Source organism: Struthio camelus, chromosome 12 (assembly GCF_040807025.1).
Source record: "Struthio camelus isolate bStrCam1 chromosome 12, bStrCam1.hap1, whole genome shotgun sequence".
Taxonomy (NCBI): Eukaryota; Metazoa; Chordata; class Aves; order Struthioniformes; family Struthionidae; genus Struthio; species Struthio camelus.
The window spans coordinates 12607718-12625945 of record NC_090953.1 but is presented as its reverse complement, the minus strand read 5'-3'; the positions used below and the strand labels follow the sequence as shown (position 1 = coordinate 12625945).

Below are 18228 nucleotides of genomic sequence, written 5' to 3'. Positions count from 1 at the left end.
CGTTTTTCTAGACTCACTTAAGGTTTCTTTTGAGACCCTAACACTAGCCCTGACCTATTTTCCTCAGACAAGAACCAAAGCGGTTACATTAGATTCAACTTTGTTTTGTGCCACCTTTTAGGGAGATCTTCTCTGCTGATAAGAAAATGTATTTTCACAAGAGCCTCATCTATGCTAATTCCCAGTGTAAAGCAGTGTATATACTAGCATAATTGTGATAGCTTTTCACTGTTATAGTTTAAGAATACAGTGAAAGAAATCCAATAGGAGAAGTGAGAGGACTTAAATTGCACGCAAGGCAGATGCTAGCCTCAAGCACAAATTAAGACAATTGGTGACGGGGGCCAATGTTCTTTAATTATGACCACATTTAACTGAGTTTCAAGGGAAAATTGAACAAAGTCCAATTTAAGAGTTAAAGAGAGTCTTCACAGAAGCTGGAACCTTAGTGGTGGTCACGGAACACATCTTGGAGCAAACAGGAATCTTCTTCACCCACAAGAATCAACAGCAGCTTATTTCTAAGCAGAAAACACAGACATTTCTAAGTTATAGCTTTATGCTTTTCAACCTAGCCTTTAAAAAGGCTACATATTCATTTAAAATTAGACCACTACCTTTGAGTTGTAGTTATAAGGATTAACATGTACCTGCATATTAAGTAGTTCTTCGATCTTGTTTTGAATCTGTCCATACACATCATTAAACAGCTCCTCCTTTGATTTTGTTCCATTCAAGTGCACTTAAAATAAGAATGTTACAAAAATAGAATTTTATTTCTGTAAGCTGGCCAGATCCTAATTCAAAGAGCATGCGGCTTGACTAGTTTCAAGGAAATACAGTCCATCCAACCGCTTCAACCCCTCTCACTTCACCAGAACGTTTATCCCAGAGGGGAAAAGCACGTTCCCATAAAACGGTCTTATAAAACCGCTTTTGTCATTAAAGACTTACCTACGTCAACTCCAAGATCTTCCATTATCTTCCTGTGCTTTACATACATAGGCCAGACGTGGCCATCAAACAATCCAGGTGGATCTGGTACGGTGTAATTCCTTGAACTGCATTAAGAAATTGTTATACGTGAGTAGTCTAATGACAGTTTAGGGAAACGGTACATAAAGCACCCAGTTTCCCTGCACGCTAGCCTAAGTCCACTGCCTTCAGTTTAGTTTTTAAGCTTATCAAAAGTTAGTGTTTGGCACCAGCTACAAGAAGAGAGGTAGCAAGAAGGGTTGGATTTTATGTGCTGGCCCAAAGAATTCAAAAGGCAGAAAAGGCTTCTTAAGGAATGACTGAACTTAGCATTGAAGAACAGTCTTCTCTTAAAGCTTTAGCAGAAGTGCAAGTAAAATAGCTGGCTGCTTATTCCACTGAAGCTTAACTGTTCCCCGAGTTTAACCTGTTTCATTTGTGCTAAGAACACTGTATGTGTGTAACAATACAGCCCAATATAAAACCTCAGGACAGATGAAGTGCTAGAAACCATGCTCATGGGAAAATGAGCTATGCTGAATTTGAACATTAGTCTCATGCATACAATAGTTTGACAGAACGCTTTGGGGTTTGTTCAATGACGGAAGCTACAACTGTCTAACAGAGTAACTATATCAGTCTTTATCCTTTCTTATCTGAAAACTTTAAACTGTAAGTCTTGAACTGAGTGAGATATTACTGGTTTAAGAGAAGAACTTTTAAAGATGAACTTACCTTCTTCTCCTTTTACATTCTTCATATGGAATGGAAAGAAAGTACCGATGGTGGAATACATCAATCAATGGTCTGAAAGAGATATATAAGTGGTTACAGCTAGTCTTAGCTTACTAAGGTATTTGCTTAGTAGTAAGAAACAGAAAGGTAAAGCTACATCTGTTTCCTATATTTAGAGCTACCTTCAGACTTGTGACACTGAGACTCACCACTAGCCTGTATCAGCTCCTAACTCTTGGCTTGGAACAGGACTTTTTATTCCCTTGAAGACTGACTTGTCTAAATCATGTTTAAAAAACAAAAAAAACCCAAATACATGAAGTCACAACTTGATTACCTGTAGGTGTAAAGTAGGAAGCCTTCAACAATAAGGATGTGGATGGTGTCATCTCCTCCTTCCGTATCTTGTAAGATTTGGGCATCCAGTGTGTTATTGATCCCATGAGAACGTTCAAACTTGACCGGGTTTTTTATCCAAGCGTTTATGGTACTCATCATAGCTTCCATATCCAGTGCACTAATCACTAAGACAAAACATATAGCAATCATTAAGCAGTAATTAAGTATCACCTAATATTAGAGCCAGTACAAAAAAAAACATGTACGTAAAGGATCAAATAACTATTTAAGTCTCTGAGAGCTAGTTTGTTAATTTTGTAACAAAGCCTTACCATCATACTGTTTAAACCCATCTTCAACTTCTATTTCATCTTGAGGCTGAAACAATTGTAAGAAAAAGCAGCTTGGTCAGCACACCTACCAGGAAGCTCATTTCAAGCCTGGGTAATAACCCGTCAAGTTACAAAGAAGAATCTTAACCCTCCACCAGGTTTCTTTGCAACAGATAAAAAGCGGCAACAAGCCTCAGATAAAGCGGCCTGCTCCTCTATCTCCCCACCCAGAGACACACTGTGCAGCACCTCCAGGACAAGGGAGAGCCCCCAGGAGGCTTTGCCACCCGCCGCACGGCCGGCTCGGGCCACCCGGTGGGGCGGGCAGGGCGGAAGCACGCGGGGTCACCCCTCGCCTCCCGGCGGTGCGCGGAGGGCGGCCGGGCCCGGCTCACCTTGAAGAAGTCGTCCTGGTGCACCACGCTGCAGTTGGGCAGGGCCTGCATGAGCTTGCGGGTGAGGGTGGTCTTGCCGCCGTTGGTGACCCTGCGGCGAGAGGGGCCGGCACGTCGCGAGCGCCACGTGCGCGCGGACCTGCCCCCCCCCCCCCCCCCGCGCGCCACTGCGGCACGCGGCTGGGGGCGGGGGGGGAACGGCACCGCCCCGGGCGCCCCTCAGCCCAGCCCCCGCGCCCCAAGCCGGCTCCCCCGCCCGCCCGACCGCCCGCCCGCCGCCACCGCCGCGCCCCTCACCCGCCGATGCCGATGATGATGTTCATGGCGCGGCCGGCAGCCGCCCGGCCCGTCTCCTACAGCCTGTTCCTGGAGGGGGCGCGGGGGGGGGGGGGGGGACACCCGGTGTCGCCGGTACCGGCCGCCTACGTGCCTGAGCCGGGACCCGGGGAGGGGGAAGAGAGGGGCTGGGAAGAGAGGAGAAGGTAGAGAGGGGAGAAGCCCAACGTCAACTGCCGGGCAACGCCATGGCCGGAGGAGGAGGGAGCGGAGCTGCCGAGCCGGTCCGCGCCGCACCAGAGCGCTCCGCAAAGGGAAGCAGGCAACCGCTGCATGAGGCTTCCCCTCACGCTACCGCGCGCCCATTGGGCGGCTGCCACGGCGCCGCAGCCAATGGAGAGCGCTCCGCGCCGCTGCCTCCCCGCCATTGGGCTGGGCGCGCTCGCCTGGCTCTCGATAGGCTGCAGCGCCGGCACCTCGGCGGCGCCTATTGGCCGTTGCGCCGGGAAGGGGGGGCAGCTGCGCCAATGGCAGCGCGGCGCCCGCTGAGGGAGAGAGGGGGAATGCGGCCGTGGCGCCGCTGGGAGGACGAGGCGCGCTGCGGGCCCGCGGCGGCGGCGGCGGTGGGGGGCGGCTCGGCTCGGCGCGGCCGGGCCCTCGGCGGTGGTGGCCGCGGGGCGGGAGGGCTCCGCACGGCCCCGTGCCCGTTTCCGCCGCGGCGTTGCGTGGCGCGGGCAGCGGCGGCTCTGGCCGCAGGGCCGTGGCGGAGCGGGAGGGTGCGGAGAGGGGCGAGCCGGCCGCCGCCCCCTTAACACGCAGGGAAGGCGAGTGAGGAAGATGTAGCGTTTACGTCGACGGGAGCAGCGCGGTCAGCCCGCCCGGGGCCGCCAGCGAGCGCCTCAGGCCTGCCGCCCTCAAGGTCCCACCCGCCCTTCCGCCCGCAGGGTTAGGGAGGTTGAACGGCCTGTGCACGGACAGCAGGAATTTGCCATGGAAACGGACTCGGTGCCGAGTGCCGGTCTGCGGTGGTCCCCCGTGCTTGGAAGAAGGACGGTTGCCCAGGCCTGCGGCTGGAGGAGGAGAGGGAGCGTCGCCGCCCGCTTGGGCCTGCGCCCGGGGGCGGCTGCCGGCGCTCGGGCTCCCGGCGCTGCGGCCGCGGGAGTCCCCAGGCCTGGAACCCGCCCTGGGCCTGAGGGACCTCGCCTTGGGCTGCTGAGACCTTTTCCCTTCCACAAAGAAATAAAACTTAACGGTGGCAGCGAATTTTCAAGTCTAATCTGAGTTTGTTCTTAGTAACATTAAATTCCATAATTTACAAGCAAGGTAGTCGATTTGGCATGTTCTCAACACCAGTGTGCGCGACGGCTGTGGTGCCAACCGTTCAGCTTGCTTCTCCTCTTGATTTTTACTAATTTTTTGTTGATAAGAGTCCAGCCAAGTCCCAGCTGATTTCTCTAGTACTTATTTTTATCTCCCAAACAGAACGCATAATTTGATTTCTTGTTTTTTCTTCTTTTTTTTTGCGGGGGGGGGGAGGGCAGCTGATTAAAAATGCATTTTTTTTCAGCTTGTGACTAAGCTTGTTTCCATTTTGCTGCAGAGAGCCTCTCTTGTCTTTTTTTTTAAATCTTTATGTCTGCATCTAAAAGGAGAAGCTTTACAACTTCTGAGACTGCACCCAGATTGCTTAGTTTAACGTTACCAATATACCTAGATTAACGGAGGTCTCATATAAAGCTCGATTCTGATCTTTCTGTAAAGCTCCAGGACTCCAGAAGACCCATGTAGAATCAGACCATGTAATAGTGTTACGGTGCAGTTTGATCTTAAACTAAATTTGTAATCTATATATATATTAATAAAGTCAGGATGCTACCTCCAAGCAGTTAAGCTTGTTCTACAGCACAAGCTTCTGCTGGTTGGCTCCGAGGTTCTTCCAAAGTCTTCATCTTTGTTAAGGCAGACGCTTTTACTGTACTCTTGAAGTGTTATTTTCAAAACTAATTTTTGATTTAGAAGTGGAAGTTCCATTGTTTTTTACCCTACCTTGCCATTCAAATATGTAAACGTACAACCATTACAGGATTTTAACATGGTCTGTGTAACAAATGAGCAGAGAAAAGATAAATAGCAAATTAAAAGCACAGAAAGGTGATTTTTAGAAAGATTATTAGGCTGAAATATGTTTCTTTGATTCAAAATTGACAAAGTTGGAGGAATGAAAACTGCAACAACTCAGATAACACAGAAGTTATCACTACGAAAGTCAATTGGGACAGGGTAACGACAGCCCGCCTCTGAGCAAGGTGCTGTATGCTAACTTGACACTCATTATCTTTCCCTGATAGCTCAGGGCCAAGGATTTATCCTGATCAGACCTAGAGTCTACAGGCCATTTGTGACGAGTAGATATGGTTTTGTATGTTTATATGTTATTAGTCAGGATTAGCGTGCGTATCTCATGTCTATAAAGAGGGGTGACACTTTTGATGCAGGCAAACATTCTACCCTTCGTACAGAATTCATGTTTTATGAGCAAAATAAAATAGTATATTGATTATTTTGTAATACATAACACTGATAGAAAAAATTGAGCGTTATGCTCCGTCGAGCGTATCTAAATATTCAGAAAGCTCTTCAGAAAGGCACTTCCAGGCTCTGGGTGCCGGAGGGGCAGTGCATCGCTCGACACCACACGACATCTGCGTCTGTGCGCGTGCTAGCCGTTTCCCTGGCCCTTTGTCTCTCTCTGCTTGATGCTGCTGCTGCTATGGTGAAAAATAGAGGGAAAGAACAACAGGATATTGTCCCGTCCTAGTCTGTGTGCCAACAGTGACAAAATGTTGTTTTCTCCTCGGTTTTGGGATTCTTGTCGGCCTTTTTTAGCCCCGGGTGAGGCTGGACAAACACATGAAGATGTTTTCAAAATTTTTCCGGTTATCGTGGAAACCTTGAGTCTCCGGGAGGAAGGTGCTGTCCTACGCCCGTACGTAGCCGTTCCTGTTTTGGAGGATGCTTCTCTGACTCATGCAGAGGGAAAGACGATTCCTGTCGGAAAACACACCGGGAAGACACGCAGCGCTGCCGTTGGCCAGGATGACACCCGCAGAGCTGCCGCAGGCGTGGAAGTGAGCCACGAGCTATTTGGGTAGCGCGGCGAAAACAGCACTGCTGTGCAATTTCCATGCCAAACTAGAGCGCTATTTTTGGCTTCCATTCTCCTTTCTTTTTTTTAACACCTGTGGGTAAGCATCAAGTGCGCTGCAGAACAGACTTCTGCAGCAACGGGCAGAGCGAAGGGACTTGTCAGCGGGTGCAGGATCGCGCTGACGCCTTCCTGCTAAACAGCAGTCTAGCCCGGGAGCGGGAACTGCGCGTGAGCCGGGGTGGCCGAGGACGGGAGCTGGCCGTGTGCCAGCCGTGGCGTGGGGCAGCCCCGAGGGGTCCGGACGCCCTTGGAGCGGCAGCTGAGGCGCAGGTATGCCCTGAGGCCCCCCCGCGCTGCCGGTCCGGGGGGCGCGGGGGCAGCGGCAGGCGCAAGCAGCCGGTGCTGGGCCGTGGGGATGTTCCTGCGGCTCACGGCACGCCGGTCAACTCGTTCCACATCTCAGCAAGTCTGCTTTCAAAGGGGGGTTATTTGTCTGCTGTGACGCACTGTATGATTTTTAAGAAAAGTCTTCATTTGGATACGGTCCCCTTAGCATGAAATAAGCCAAAACGACGTGCAGTTAATGTGAAACGTGGTAGTCCAAAGCCTGGGCTTCGGCATGGCCTTGCGGCTGTGGGCACCACGGTCCCTTCTTTGCTGCGTTTGTACAAGGCATCAGTGGTGCTAAAGGCCTTTGCGAGAGGATGAAGAGAGGTGAAAAATAGCAATTTAGCCAGATAACGCCTTGTACTAAACCCACCCAGGATAAAATAGAAGTTTTCCGTTCTGTATCATATAGGCCACCGAAAAATAAGAGGGAAACGCAGCAAATGCTATGAAAGATCAATGACAGAACATTAAAAAAACCTGCCTGCAGTATGAGACGGGATGAAGTGAAGGAGAATGACAAAGGTGAAAGAAATGGATGTGCTAATTACCTAATGGAGGGACTATATAGGAAATGGCTGTGAAGGGGGAGTTTATGCTGTTTGCGGGGACGCCAGTGGGGATTCAGAACGGGTGAATTTTTGAAGCTGTAACTTCTGTTAAGCTGTAAGCTTTCCTAGAAAAATTTTCTTTCCCTACTAAGTTAAAATGTTACAGTGAGCTGGGGTATGAAAATGTCACTGTGAAAAGTCCCTCTATAGCCCTGAAGTTGAAAGGAAGGAGGATATAAAAGGAAAGTTACTAAGGGCTGACTAAAAAGTTGATGTTGTCATAGCTTCTGGGCACTTCCAGTCAGTTACTGGGTTGTGACCCCAGTTTCGGTCTGCTGTACTAATGGTTTGGTATGTTCGGGGAAGCTTTAGGCTCTGTTTGATTAACTGGTTTTGTTGCTGTTACAAAGATTTTTTTTTCCTGGTTTTAGGGCTTTATGGATTTGTAGAATTTTCTGTACTTTGATTTCTGTATGTTTAAGAAGAGTAATTATATAAGATGCAAGAAAGAGGCTCTTCTGCAAGTGTTTATGTATTTTAAGAATTCAGTCTCTTGTGTGTCAACACTATCATCTCTGGAAATGCTAAGCAGTTCATAACTGTTGGCCAGCTCCACTTGCACCCGGATCACGGCCTGTGTGTTAAACAAGCCCTAACTCAATTCTAGTATTGCTTTGATACTGCACTTCTGTAAAGAAACTAGGATTTATGTCTCTATCTGGGAGTGAACGTACATAATTTTTGCCCAGTTTTCTACCATGAACATACTGATTTTTAAGTTGCCGCTACTCCTCTATGCAAGTATACGTAATTCTTTTTCAGTCTTGTTTTAGTTCTGTTGAAATGTCTATAGCTCAGTAACTTACAAAACTCTACTTTAAAATGTTTTAGTATAACTTAAATAATAACCTCTGCAGGTTTGCTCATCAGATATTTGCTGTGACCTTCACCTGTGAATCTGCACAAGCAATTCCTTCTTCAGCTCACTCGAGGAACTGCATCTTGGGCCTTGTTCTGCTTTAAATTTGAAAGAAACAACACCACTTAACAAGACCTCGAAACCTACTGAGAAATATAATGACCGAGTTCCTGGTTTGTTTCAATTGGTGCAACGGCGAACCGCCGCAGCCGGTGGGTAGATGCACAATTGTCATCTGTCATCAGATTTTTAATTTGTCTTTTGGTTATGCAGAAAACGCTTTCATTTTCATGTTGCTTTGATTAGATTGTGCTAAGGAAAGCAAAAGCTGACAATGGACCTGTTACACCATGTTTAAACTATGTGTTTTGCCAGAAGCTTTGATACTGTGACTATCTGCAGGTCACAGGCTTGCTGGGCGAGAACTGACTTTTCCAACACTTTAATTTAAAAAACAACAAAAAAAAAGACTTGCTAAAAATCAGATAGCAGTAGTAAAGGTGAGTTTGATTCTCTCTTATGGTGAACAGTCTGAAAGCTCAGTCCTGCTGCCATGAGGAGTCACTGGGGGTCAGTAGTGATCGGTTTCTTTTAACTGAGCTGCTTCCTTCTGCCTGAAAGCTGCCTCCTCTTTTCTAAACTTAGATATACTCTTTCCCGCAGAAGAGGCGTCGGAGACTGGACCGGGATATGATAGGAGAGCCCATGAACTTCGTGCACACTGCGCACGTTGGGGCGGGAGAGATGAGCAGTGGCTTCTCATCTGTAAGTGTGCGCCTCTCGGCCACTTCTCTGCTCTGTACCACAAAGACTAGATATTCATAAGAGGGGAAAACACCCCCCTGCCCTACCGTAGAGTAATGCTGGAACAGAATAATCCTTTGAGCTGTGCACGTAGGATGCTATGGAAGATACGCTCAGGGGAGGAGCTGACTTTGTGTGATGCGAATGTTTTAGATAAGGGTTCAGTGGACGCATTTCACGCTAGATCCAGATATTGCATCACCCCAAAGTCAAATCTGTGCCAGGGTGAGGAATATAAAAATTAGTTGGATTTTTGGACAGGAAGACCCCCTTCATGCACCAATTTAAAATGGGATTTTAAAATACTATGTTTAATTCCTATTTCCTCTCATTGCTGTTGAGACCTAGCGCTATAAACACATGGCTCATCTGCCGCTTTAAATTGATGCTTTTAAAAATTGCTTTGACAACTAGACTTTATAAGATGCATATCTTCAAACTTTTTTTCTAGGCTGTATCAATTCAGGACCACATGAAGTCTAAAGGTGGCTACACAAATGGTACTTCTGCAACTGTTCAGATGTAGAAAGTTAAGACTGAAATCTGCCCTGCCTTATGAGGACCTCCTGGACTGTGATTTCATATTATCTAAAACCTCTTTATGATGGAGGAGAGAGAGTACTTGAATTATAAATAGGTCAGTGCAAGGTTTGGCATTCTTTGCACAATAGCTTCTGAGTAAGTTACTGTAAATCGTCCTTAAAATGGTCTGTTGTGGTAGTGTTGTAGGAACACCTGTAATGCATTGCTGTGGATGTCTTCCTGACTTGCCAGCTGCATCCCAAAAAGTTAAGTTGTCTTGTAGGGTGGGAGTGGAAGTTGGTAGGAATTGTCTGGGTTTTGATCTCTCCCCTCAAGAAATGCAGGGACTGATTTAACTGGAAGATGTAGCTTGCTTGCACTTCCGACACAAGGTAAACTGAATTTCTAAGTAGGATCTTGCAGCCTTATAACGCTGGGGCTAATTTTTGAATGCCTTACAAATCTAATGCATTAGTCTACTGAGCTGTACTTTAGTATTTTCTCATGACTTTTTATAGAAATGAACTCTAACATGGTATAGTTAGCTGTGTCTGAGGAGCCCAGTGGAACTTCTGCTTTGCTGTGATAAAGCCTCTGTAACTAAAGATCCAGGTTTTGCAAGTATACCCACTCTAAAATGAGGCTTAAAAAAACCAGTATTTCTCTCAGTTACTGGGCTGCTTCCCTTCCATACACACACTGGCGTAGCTGATAGGTATTACTGGAACAAATTTAGTAACGCGTATCTGTTAATATGAAGTGGTGCTACAAACTCTTTACACCTGTATGTTAACTTTGCATGAATGTTACTGAATTTTAAACTAAACGTATTTATTTAAGATCACGCTACCTGTCTTTAACAGTAACTACACAGGACTTCAAGGGGGATCTCATTTGTCTTTCTGGCTCCTTAATTTCAAGACTGCTTTTTTGGATGAACTGAAATCTTATGCATGTTTTTAAGTTATATGGCTTAACTAAAATGTACAACTTGATTGATATAGTCATGTGAAGGGCGGAGATTGAAAGAATACTGTGAAAATACTGAACAACCAGTCCAGAAATATAGGAAACTTGCTTGCTGTCAGGGGATTAACTAAATGTAAGTGTTCAAATTCTTACCAAAATGGCACAGCCATGATGGAAGTCAGTGAGACTCTTCCCTTCTTGCTGTAGGCATAAGATCAGCTATGAACTTTTGTTCCCTCTTAAATATCTGCCTTCCAAACGTCTAGCTAGCAGATCTTTTAACAAATATGATTCTGTTTGTGGCTTGTGATGCTTATAAATCCAGATTGTTTTGTTGAAGTGTTAAATTGCCTCTTCTGCATATACAAGGGGATTTAAAGTATGAGAGCAAGTTCTGTGTTTCTATGTGCTTCAAAGAAGAAATGTTCCTCTCACTTCCCGTATTTCATCTTTAAAGGCCAAAGAGGAAGAGAGAGAATGTTACTTTCTGTAATAGCGACAAGTCATCACACTTGGCAACGGCATAAAACAGAAATCTAACATCCATGTCTTGCTGGATGCTTACTCTTGGATTACAATGCATGCCATATTTTAAAGTACACTTTTAAATTAGAGCGAGTTAGCTGTCTAGCTTTTTAAAACAGTCTTTCATATTCCTATTTCCTTGCTAACCTCAGGTTTATACCAATAACCTAGTTAGGATACAGAATTCAAAAAAGCTAAATCCTGTAGGCTGTTGAAGAAGCATGAAGTGGCAAAGTTGTTTAAAAAAATAAATATTAATTCATCTGTCATTAAATGGAGTTCATGCGTTCATTGGTTTGTACCTGTCCAGAAAGCAGAGTAGTATTAAATACTAGGACAGCTGTGATGAAGAAAATGGGTGGCATTTCCTTAATACTGTAGGAAAGCAAATTGAACAGCAGTTAATAATTCCTGAAGACCCATTCAGTAAATTTAAGATTAGTGTATGCAGAACTAGAAATAAAGTTGGTGATTGTGTCAGTTCCTCTTTAGGAATAAATCCACAGAGAATTGCTATTAAACTGTTTTTATTTTTTTCTTTTTAGAAAAATCCTCGTCTTCATTCTGTAAACCAAGCAGCAATATCTGGTGTAAAATTAATCTGTTTTCATCAGTATTCTCTGGGATCATATTAAAGTGAACTAAATAGTAATAGTATTAGAAAGAAGTATTTTGCTATTGCATTAAAGATGTCTGTCTTAAGATCAAAACAAACATAAAAGCATGTCTTGGGATTTGGGTAATTTTTCTTTCTTTTTAGTTGTATAATTGCAACCCTTCTCTAGCTGTGATCTGTCGTGCAAGTGGCTAGTGTAAACCTACCTAGGTTATAATAAATCTGTTGAGCTAAGCACTTTTGCTCTTCTCATATTGTAAAAATCTGGATACTTTCTCTGCCCTGAAAACCTATTGGTCAGGTATCAACATGGCTTGAAACTTTCTTGAACAAAATCAAATTTATCCACTAGAGAGCACAATTTTCCATCAAGTCTCTTCTGTCTCTGCTCTGTACCAGCTACTACTTCAGTGAGTGAGTTAGTTATTTTAACGTGACTGGAATACAGTACAGTAAATGAGGCCCAAGGATCAGACCTCTTTATCTACTGTGCAGGCTGTGAAATCTTTACATCAGTACGATGTGGCAATGAAATAAATATTACTGCTCTAACTTGATGGCACTTACTGCTTTCTTTGTGTAGTCTGAAATAAAATAAGTTGCTAGCAGAGCAGGATGAAGTCTTTCATGTGTACTCTCGCTGCTGTGTCTGTTTGCCTCCTGAAAAGAGGTTGGCTGGGGGGAGGTAGCTGTTTTAAATAGTGTGCATCTGTGTATTGTGGCAGTGTAGATACTTTAAAAAAAAAAAAAATTGCACAACCTGATATATCCCTTACCTTGTGTAGGGGCTCTGTAACAATCATATGGGGTTATGCTGTGTTCCAGGTTATCTTGCAGCCCAGGCTTGTAGTGCTGTTCCTTATATGATCTCGGCCTAATGGATTAACAGGTGCTTCTGTGACTTCTACTCTGTAGAGACAAAAAACTCTTTGAGAGGGTTAATCAATGTTCTTAATCTTACTGTGCCTGCAAGAATAAATGAAACTTGACAATGCTAAATCCCATGGAGGTGTGGTTATGAAATTCTTTACATGTTACTTAATACAGTAGGATAGAAAAATCAAATCTCTCAGTTGAGGATGAGCACGTGGCTGCTCTTGGTTGGTTTTGGATGTACTTTGTTATCAGCATGGTGACACTGCTGTAAACTTAACAGTTGAAGATAAGAATACTTTTGTCTGCCTTTCATAATATCTGCAGAGAGAGATGAGATGACTTGGGAAGAAAACCGTTACAGTACGAAAAGATCTTCTCTGGTGAGTAGGTTCCTGTAAGGTTTCCAGATGCTCCGCAGTCCTGCGGACACAACTGTTTAAAGCACTGTGCTGTGAAATGGTTTTGGTAATGTTGGACGTAATTGAGGAATATGAGATAAAGCTAGACCCTCCTACTCTGCCTTCTCCCCACCCCAAAGGGAGCAAATTCTTCAATGGGGCTGGCTTAAAAAAATGGGTACTGACAGTGGCTCTGGCTCTCGTTACTTACCGGATCACGCTTCCAGTTCATAACCCCTGAGGGGGGACTTCCCATCCTAAATTCTGTAAGGTGGATGAATCGCACACCACAGGGTTAACATTGAAAGTGTGGAGTCCTGAAATGGGAAGTCTCCTGCCTCATTAGGTCGCAGATTGGCTTCAGGACAGAACACAGAAGAGCCATAAATGGAGTGGAATGTTTTTAGAAAAGCAAGGCTGCTGGGAATAAATCCTTTATATATATTTTTAAAAAGGTGTTGAGACTTGCATTTCAACTCCTTTGGATCATAGTACTACTCTTACTATGTACCTTTCTGTCTTAATAGATGGCCTGGATCAACACAAAGTTTATACACAAAGTAGCAGTTAATGATTGAAGTGGAAAACTGTAGATGCCTGCCTCTCCACCTAAGGTCTCTGTGCAGCTAAGGAGATGCTCTAGGAGAATTGGTGCTTGGGCTTCTGCAGACAAGCTACCTCTTCATATGCAGTGATTTGTCTAGCACACAAAGCACAAGTCACTCATATCAGTGGTTTTCCTGTTGGCACTTGTGTGGTTAAAATACATGTGAAGTCTCCTACCACTGCACTGCTCAGGGCCTCTCTAGGAAGTGGCCTGTATAGGAGAGCTCTTTCCTTGACAGAACCTGTTGGTGTGGAGTTACTTGGACCTATCACCACATGCAGCTTTGAGCAAGTTTTGTCCTTTCCTGCATGAAAGTATAAAGTCTCCTTGTTGTGGTGCAATCCCTTTTGCTCTAGGAAAGGTGGTGAAAGAGGCTTACAGGTTGTTTGGGAGCTACAAAAAAGAATGTACAAATGAAGCAGACTTGGATGCCTGAGAGAGGCACCGTGGTGCGTGTTTACCACTGTGAGGGGCTTGCAGGGGGCAGAACATGTGCAAGTTTGATTTCTGTGACATGTAGGACAGTGCTGTTAATGCCAATATGGAAAATGTTGGCAAGGTGTGCGTAATTGGTATATTGAGGAAATTGGGTACTTGCACGCATGATTAAGCTGGGACTTTGTACCCTTCTGTTTAATGAAACACAGATTCCCAAAGTACTCTTAATGGATGCTGGTATCCTCTCCTGCAGCGGCTTAGGAAGCGGTCTGCAGAAAACTGAGACACCAGAAGTCTCAGCAGCTGGAGGTTGATGGTGAGTATATGCTTGGAGGACAAGGCAGCAATTTTCCTGATGAATGTGAGGTGGCAGATGCCCTCAGTGCTGAGGCCAGTTGCACCCAACAATACCTCCATGAAACAAAACAGATAAAACTTGGAGTTAATACGAAGTACTAGTGGTAAGATGGTATTTGTTTTCAGCCCACATTGCTCCCAAAATTTCAGAAGAATGAACCAGATGCTTCTGATATTCGGTTTCCAAGTATTGGGAGAGTATGGACAGATTGGAGCTGAAAGTTTATGGGGACTTGTGTGTGCCTGAGGAGGCTGAAGTGAGGCTCTCCTCTCAGCTGCAGGCTGGGGTGCTAGGAGGGCCTCATGGCCACAGCAGCTTTCCATGAAGACTTTTCCCTTCCTCACAGCAGGAAGAAGAAACATGAAAAAAGATGCTGCAAGCCCTCCAACTGGGGAGGGGCACAACTGGTATGACATCCAGTGCAGAAAAAGCCCCTGCCTTGAGGTGCTCCTCACTGAGCTAGGACCTGGGAACTCAGAGTGGAGAGAAAAGATATAACAAAAAATTCTGCCCCTGCAGAGAGGGTGGTGTGTGGAAGGGGACCCTTAGCATGGCATGTGTTGGGCTCTGCATCACCTAAACCCAGCCCAGACTAGCTAATCAAGCGCTGCAGTGTGGCTGGCTGCCGGACACCTTGCAGTTGTCACTTATTCTGTACATCTTGTAAGCATGCCTAAAACCATAGAATGTTACCCCAAAATGGTTCAAATGGGAGAAGTCCTCTTAACCTAGTTTCAATCTTGCTTAGAGAGGAGTAGTAACGGATGTACAAAAATGCCAGCTTTGGGCTCTGGGTCATCTGTTGAGACTGCTATAGTAAATCACTCATGAAATCAAGGCCACAAAGCTGCATTCAAACTATTCTACTCAGTGAGTCATTTGGTTGTTATATGTTATTAAAACAATGTAAATGGAGGGAAGATTTTCCTTACGTGTTGTTGGGTTTTATTACAAACTTTAGGTCTCTTCTGATATTGCTGTGTAAATCCAAACTGGACAAAAACAAGGTGGTTATTACTAAGGGGGAACTTTTATTCAGGAAAAAACATCAATTTGAATTATGTCTTGTACTGTTAATTTTCTCAGCTTTTGAAAAATTCAAATGGCATAATGCTGGAATATTTAATTTGCATATATAATACACAGTTGAATTTGTATGTAGACATTCATCATACTTTAGATAGAAATCTGTTTTTTTAAAACCCTTAATCTAAAACATGTAAGTTTGAAAGGCCAGTCTCAACATGTGCCAAAGCTGCATACTAATGGAGAAAATAATATGCTTTTAAATGCAGTTATCCGTATTTACTCTCTCAGTCCCTACCATCAGGAAATATGAAAACCTGACTCAGTACCTTTGAGGGCTTGATACAAGCTTGAGAACCTTAATTCAGAAGTAAGGTTTACAGCCCTTCACTAACGCATGCTAATGTGACCTTGCGGCGTACTGGTGTGTGAGGACGGCGTTCAGTAGTTTCCCTCTCAACTACTTCAAACGTTACGTTTGTAAATGTATGCGAATTGGCTATTCTCCCACTGCTGCATAGTATCCAGTGGACTAAACTGTTCCTTACCTGCATGGATCGATGTTAGTTCATTTCCAGATACAGCTGTTTGTACATGGGAAGTATTTCCTAATTGTGTGTTTGTATGAGAAAATAATTCATAAATGCTAGTCTTAATATATTTTGGATCGTTTTCTTGCCAGGAGATAAGAGTCCTATGTGAGTTACATAAAATCGAGCCTAGTGCACTTACCCACATGGCGAAAATGAGGACATGTCTCTCAGAGACAGCATGTTTCAGTAACAGTGTTCCCTATGTCACTTTAATCAAGAGGTTTCACACCGATACCCTGCTGTCTTGTTCCAGGCTCCAGCTCAAAAGCTGTGAAAATGAGGCACTGAAAGAGACAGTATATAGGGTGCGGTAAAATTTCCCTGGATTGAGGCACTTTTTTTTTTTCCATGCCATCTGCTTTATTCTGTCCTATTACTCTAGCTTCTACTGAATTTCTTAGATGTATATTTACATTCAGTATTTGGGCCAGTACACTCTCTCAGTTCTTAGAAATTAACACAATAGATTAATAATCCTTCATCCCTTTGAAGCTTATGTATTAAGGAACCCCAAATCCCTTCATTGCTGATTTTCATATGAATTAACTGTCTAGTGAGCACAGCCCTCTGCTACAATCTTAACCCTTTAAAAATTACACTGTATGTTTTCTCTTAACTATCTAATGCTGATAGCTAACCCTCCAGATCTGTGCATCTAACAAGGCAACTAGCTTCTGTTTACAGTATTTCATGCAAAATTAATAGAAGTAGATAGTAATTCAGAGTTAAGCTAGTGGAAGAGGAGTCTTGGAGTAATTTTATCTTTCCTTCATAGTGCTGAAAGTGAGACTAGATAGTTAATTTTTATTTTTGGTTACATGTTAAAGCCAATAGAAAAAATTGGGCACTAGGCAAGTTGCCAACAAAGACTACTTAAGACGTTTGATTGATATTCTGAACGTGAGCTGCCCCACTGCTGGAGAAACGTAAGGACTTTCCAGTGCAGGTGTTTCTAACCTGCACGGTCCTGATGGACTGCAGGGGAGGCACTTAATAGATGTATTTATGCAATATCTTTAGACATCTATCAAGGAAGGGGGAAAACAAACCAAATATACTTGGAGAAGTACACTTTTTTTTTTTTTTAATACGAGGAAATTCCTGCCCCAAAATGTGCATTTCTCCTCAGCACGTTTATTTTCAGCTGCAGACAGAATACGAATGCTGCGCACTCTCAGTATAAGTATTTAGGAAGGCAGGACACCCCATGGGATCTGATCTTGTGAGAAGCTGTGGACTTGCAATTCACATTATACACCTTTTCCCCGCCTTAAACGCATTGCCGTATACGTAGCCTTAGCTCTTAGAGATCACAGGACTGATAGATTTATTGAAGTAATCTGCAGTGTGTCATCCGGATCTTGTTAAATTCAGAAGAATACCCAGTAGTTGGTGTAAAGTGTCATAGTTACTCTGACAACAGCACCAAAATAGAAATGCACAGATGGACAATGTACTAGCTGTCTTCTAGGCACCAATGCGGTGCAGAATGTGGATTGCTTAGCTGTGTCCTGGTGTGCCATTATCCTTCACTGCTTAAGCACATTAAGATGTTTGACAGACTTTTGCAGTCTAGCAAATTTACAAGATATATACGCTTATTGCTGATATAAGAATGAATTGCTGATTATCACTGAAAAAACGCTTACCCGCTATTATCAAAATAGATCTAACAAACAAAATACTACTTATTTACGGCTAGGTAAGTGTTATTCATACTCTCACAGCCACAAAGCCGCTTACTGAAAACTTGCAATAAATGTGGTGGGGAAGGTTTCCTGTGGATGTTTTCCTTGGTTTTGCCCTTAGACTTGCACGGGGGAGAACCGTGCACGTGGAGACCTTTCCGCCGTCTCCGGCGGCGGCCGCTAACAACCGCTGCTAGCTGGCGAACGAGCAGAGACGCGGGCAAGCCGCTCGAGGCTTGGGTTTACTAACGCTGGGCTGTCGCCCACCTCCCGTCCTCCTCCGTCCCGCTTCCCCGTCGCTCCGGGGAGGAGGCGGACGTGGCCACGCAACGAGGCCCGTGAAGAGCCCGGCTGGCGGGCGCCTCCTGGCCGGGCCGACGCCGGGAGCCCCGTCTCTGCCCGTTGGCTGGCACCAGCTGGGAAAGGCACGGCCCCCAAATCTTCCCCGTCTCCTAACGCCTTTAAGCTCAAACTACTGGCTGGCCGGGCCCTGCGGGTCGCGCGGACCCCGTGGCCAGGGCCGTGCTGTCGACGCCCCTGTTTAACACCTGGGGTTGCAGGCTGCCATTTTCGCTGGATAGTCACTGCGGCTTCTTCAGAGCACGCAGCCGGCGCTTCCCTCCGAAAAGACAACCGGTACCGGCGCCATCTCGTCCCCTCCTCGGAGGCGAGCCGCCTCGCCTGCAGGTGGAGGCAGCAGCCGGGGTCTGCCGGGCCGCGCCGGCCGCAGCTCGCCTCCCGCTCCCGCTCC

The 18228-nt window shown here is 45.1% G+C and overlaps 2 protein-coding genes across 2 annotated transcripts; one reads left to right on the top strand and one right to left on the bottom strand.

Moving 5' to 3' along the window:
- Positions 1 to 335: 335 nt before the first annotated feature.
- Positions 336 to 3444, bottom strand: LOC104148407 (nicotinamide riboside kinase 2). Its single transcript, XM_068958878.1, has 8 exons — positions 3074 to 3444; positions 2777 to 2867; positions 2382 to 2427; positions 2048 to 2234; positions 1711 to 1782; positions 955 to 1061; positions 651 to 742; positions 336 to 521 (listed from the first exon to the last, which is right to left on the bottom strand). The coding sequence occupies exons 1-8, from the start codon at positions 3097 to 3099 to the stop codon at positions 516 to 518; spliced, it is 627 nt and encodes a 208-aa protein (XP_068814979.1). The 5' UTR covers positions 3100 to 3444; the 3' UTR covers positions 336 to 515.
- A 2344-nt stretch (positions 3445 to 5788) lies between these two features.
- On the top strand, positions 5789 to 12498 carry LOC104148247 (CDC42 small effector protein 2-B-like). Its single transcript, XM_009681334.2, has 5 exons — positions 5789 to 6297; positions 7000 to 7112; positions 8056 to 8269; positions 8721 to 8822; positions 9313 to 12498. The coding sequence occupies exons 3-5, from the start codon at positions 8216 to 8218 to the stop codon at positions 9385 to 9387; spliced, it is 231 nt and encodes a 76-aa protein (XP_009679629.1). The 5' UTR covers positions 5789 to 6297; positions 7000 to 7112; positions 8056 to 8215; the 3' UTR covers positions 9388 to 12498.
- Positions 12499 to 18228: the final 5730 nt, after the last annotated feature.